At 32.4% G+C, this 4,369-nt stretch overlaps 1 protein-coding gene across 1 annotated transcript; it reads left to right on the top strand.

The window, feature by feature from the left end:
- LOC107641726 (transcription factor IBH1-like 1) lies at window positions 361-1,312 on the top strand. Its single transcript, XM_016345200.2, has 2 exons — window positions 361-508; window positions 584-1,312. The coding sequence occupies exon 2, from the start codon at window positions 585-587 to the stop codon at window positions 1,092-1,094; it is 510 nt and encodes a 169-aa protein (XP_016200686.1). The 5' UTR covers window positions 361-508; window position 584; the 3' UTR covers window positions 1,095-1,312.

The following is a 4,369-nucleotide window of genomic DNA, read 5'->3' on the forward strand; positions in this document are numbered from 1 at the left end:
TTAAGCAATCTGATATCGGAGAATGTGACATAATACATGATGACCTTTGGTTGAAATTAAAGTTTATATATATGTGTGTGGGTGTGATGAAGAGAGAAAAATGAATTAAAATTAGAAATAATAGATGGAAGTTGATGATAAATCATGGGCTCACGGAGTGGCAGGGGCGGGCCATAAGGAGGTTGTTTGGGAGTGAGGCGTATTTAGTGAGGGATTTTTGTTTGTATTGAAAACAAAGATACTGAGGTTAGGTTAGGTTTGCATTAAGCACCTTTATTCTTGTTTACCACTAATCCAAATTAAATGCTTTCTTTTTATATAATTATTTATTTATTTATTCTGTTGTTAGGGTTTGGGTAGTGGGCCATGGACTCCATGTGCCAGCATGTGCTGTGTCTTTCTCTTAAAGGCCCACCACTACTCTCTCTTTCTACCACGCACATAAATTCCCCTTCCCTTCACATTCTCTCTTCTCTCATCTTCCAAACAATTTTCACCAAAACTTAAGGTACGTACTATAATCTTAGATTATTGTTCAACCTAGCTGGATCCAGATTAATTAATTGTTTAATTTGATTTACAGAATGCGTAATCAAAGGTCGGTGAAGCAGGAATTCCTGCGGAAATGGATAACAGGTCTTAGAAGATACAGCTGTGATGAGAAGAAGAACATGAGCTTCTTGGAGAGAAAGAAAGCCATAAAGCTCTCTGCAGATATAGCCATGGCTTCCACCAGGGACAAAACCACACGCTGGAGCCAGGCTCTGATTGCCAACGCTTCCAGTTCCGGAGACACGTTAACAGGATCCTCAAAGAACAATAGCAGCAGAAGCAGAAAGAAGATGTTGATGATGAGAAGGAGAAGGCCGAAGGTGAAGAGCGCGAAGAAGGAGATGTCAGCGAGTTGCATCGCCAAGAGGTTGGCGGAGAAGAGAACAAGAAAGCTGAAGAATCTGTTGCCAGGTGGAGAATCGATTGATGAGGGGTGTTTGGTTGAAGAAACCCTAGATTACATAGAATCACTCAGAGCTCAAATTGAAGTTATGAGATACCTTGTCACTGCATCACAACTCATCATAAATCCATATCCTTGATTATTATTATCCTCCATTAATGCCTTTATTATTTATTATATCCTGTTTTTATTATTTTTATTTTTTTATTTCTCGCTTCTTCATATACTTCATTATTTCTCTTTGCAAGCTAGAGGCCAAAGAGAAAAAGAGGCGCTCCCATATATACATTAAAGCACTGTACAGAGGAAAACATATATAAATATCATATCATATGCTATGTAAGTCAATTGAATTAAGCTTCTCTTTTCTTTAATTTCTTTCTTTTTTCATGATATGTATATATATTTCATGAAACTAAAGCGAGCAATAATGTATGCGTTTAAATCCAAAAGGTTTATGCATGTGTGCTATGTGTATTTTATATTTATCTCGTTAAGATCAGATGATCCAAAAAGAACACATATCTATGAAGAGAGAAAAATAATTTGTAGTGATAAATCAATATCTTATTATGCCATGTGGAGTATTAATTGTCCAGGCTGTGATAGCTGATTTTAGCCAAGAAACGGATGAAGATTTTGCATTATTGAGGCAAATATAAGAGAAGAGGATGTTAATAACATGCATATGTTTAACTAACGCAAGACCAAATTGCATTATGACAAGGACTAATTAACAAAAAACTCTACATGATTTCTTTTTCTTGTTTAATCTCGATTAGGCCTGCTCTTAAATACTATACATGTGTATTTATGCATTACATACTTTTCGAAAAATTATGAACACACACATGGAATTTATTTATAACAATTGGGTGAAGTTTTGAACTTGAAGTAGAAAATAATTTTCAGCTTAATTATTATAGGCAAATTTATGTGACCAATTAATCTTTCTACATTCACTAGTAATGTACTCTAAGCTATATTAAAATGAGGAATTTGTAATATAAATGAAATTTATTGACAACATATACTTTTTGATCGAGATATATATAGAAGTATTTTCTGACCATGTGAACCTTGATATGGAGCATCAGCTTATGAATCCATTAAATAGCCCAGACAAAGGCTCAACAATCATCATCACCGGTCCTTTTTAAATTGAAATGCAATGAGATGATAAAGGCTTCTAATAATTATTCCTCACTTTTTACTTTACAAGAATGCGCCTTAAGTAATTAATAACGGAACACCTTAATTTCTTAATGTTGTACGCGTGATAAAACGTGTTATCATCTCTTTTAATTGCCAGTAACATTCTAGTGATTATGATGCATCAAGGTTGTTTTAAAATTGGATTGAACTTGAATACATCAAAAGTAGTAACAACAACAATAATAATAATAAAGTTTTTTTTTCCGGCGCCGGTGGATGGGGGTGGTGGTGTTTGATTGGTTAGAAACATCTAAAAAGTATTTACTAATTAAAGCTTACTGAAAATAACGACGAATGGTTTAGTGATTGAAGAGTTATATACATATGGAAAAGTATAAGGTACCAACATATTATATCTGTCAACTTATTGCTAACAATAATTAATTATTATATTTTAAATACATATATAAAGATATACATCTAGAAAATATATTTATAAAGACACTTTTATTAAGCACAGCTATAAAAAAGATATTTTTATTAGACACATCTATAAAGACACTTTCATTAAATACAATTATAAATAGAAGTTGGCAAAAATGTTGTTGGTAACATAGCGGGATTATATGCCAAGAAGCAATAGCTCAAATGGCATAGTCTCCCCATACTCAATTAAGAGATTGCGGGTTCGAGTCTTCATATCTTCGGTAAAAAAAAAAACATAGCGGGATTATATACATATATAGTCTTTCATGCATGAGGTGGTGAAATTCTCCGGTACTAATTCTTTGAAGAAAAAAAAAAAGAGTAAATAAAGTTTGGTGGTGCATACAAATTAAAATATGCATAATCTCTATGAAATACCGACTTGACTGCACTTCACTAGTTATTAGAGATCAGATGTGTATGCATGCCTTATTTAGGGTTACCCGCAGCTCATAAGAGGATTGAAGTGTTTATAGGTTGGATGATCAAATTTAAACTAGTTAAGGTATAAAAATTGAAGTGTAAGTTAGTACTACTACTTGTTTGATTATAAATAACTAAATAAGTTTTCTCACCACAATAACTTTTAAAAATAATATAAACCATTACAACTACCTTTTTAATCTTCACTTATAGCCATTATTCATTCAAATACTTGTAATTTGTAAACTTCCCATCAGTATATAATTACAGTTTACTTCATATTAAACAAATATGAGATGTAAGAAGTATATATGTTTTATAAAACATATACCAATATATTAAAATTAGCTACATGTATAAATATTATGTTATTACCATTAAAAATTTGTGGTTAAAAGTAATTTTTGTGATAGTAAAGGAGCAGCATATTGATATATATTTTTTTATGTTTGGTGAAAAATACTATTGGTATGCTTATAACTAAGAATAAAAATGATATTTTAAAATAGAATTTAGCACTAATATATATATTTTTTTACCTAAAATACAGTTATATTATTGATTATAATACAATTCTCTTGCACTTTCGAAACATTTAAGAATTTTTCATAATAAAATATTTAAATGTAAATGCGAAAACGAAAGGGAACCTTTTGTCTTCAACTGCAATAAGGTGATAATGTGAACCAGCCAAAACCCTTGACTCGACCCCACTCTATCTAACTAAACTCTTGGTGCTTCATAGACTTTTCTCTTCCATTATCCGTGAAAAATGATATGCTTATTGCTTAACAGAAAAGATTATCCATTTATCCTTGTTTGCAAATCTACGGAAAAAAAAAAATAAGGTATGGTATGCCATTTCAGTATTTTTTTTGGTATGCCAGAATTTTTCTTTTGGGTCTGGTATTGGGCCAGAGGAACCGGCCCACACCGAAAAACAAAAACAACCCTTCCTCACCCAAGATTATACCCCAATGCTACAAACATTCCCTGCTTTCAAATTAATACTCACCCATGACCAAGAGTAAGAAATTTTTATTTTTGCTTACCCATGGTATTTCCTAACCCAACAGAGGACTAATCCGTTGCAAATCGAAATTCTATTTAAAGATTGTTATATGTACAAAGTGGGATTCGAATCTCTCATGCCTGCTTAATCGGAGTGAACCAAGGGTAAGAAATTAATACACACCTAATAACATTTATATACTACCTAACCCCTGTAGCAATAAAACAATACGCTATTGAGGATTTAGGATGAATAACACTTGCAATTTGCAAGCCTGTTCGGTTAGCCCATGATGTGTCAACAAAAAGGGCGGAGAGTGATCCTCTAAAGCATGACAC

Source organism: Arachis ipaensis, chromosome B01, assembly GCF_000816755.2.
Source record: "Arachis ipaensis cultivar K30076 chromosome B01, Araip1.1, whole genome shotgun sequence".
Classification (NCBI taxonomy): Eukaryota; Viridiplantae; Streptophyta; class Magnoliopsida; order Fabales; family Fabaceae; genus Arachis; species Arachis ipaensis.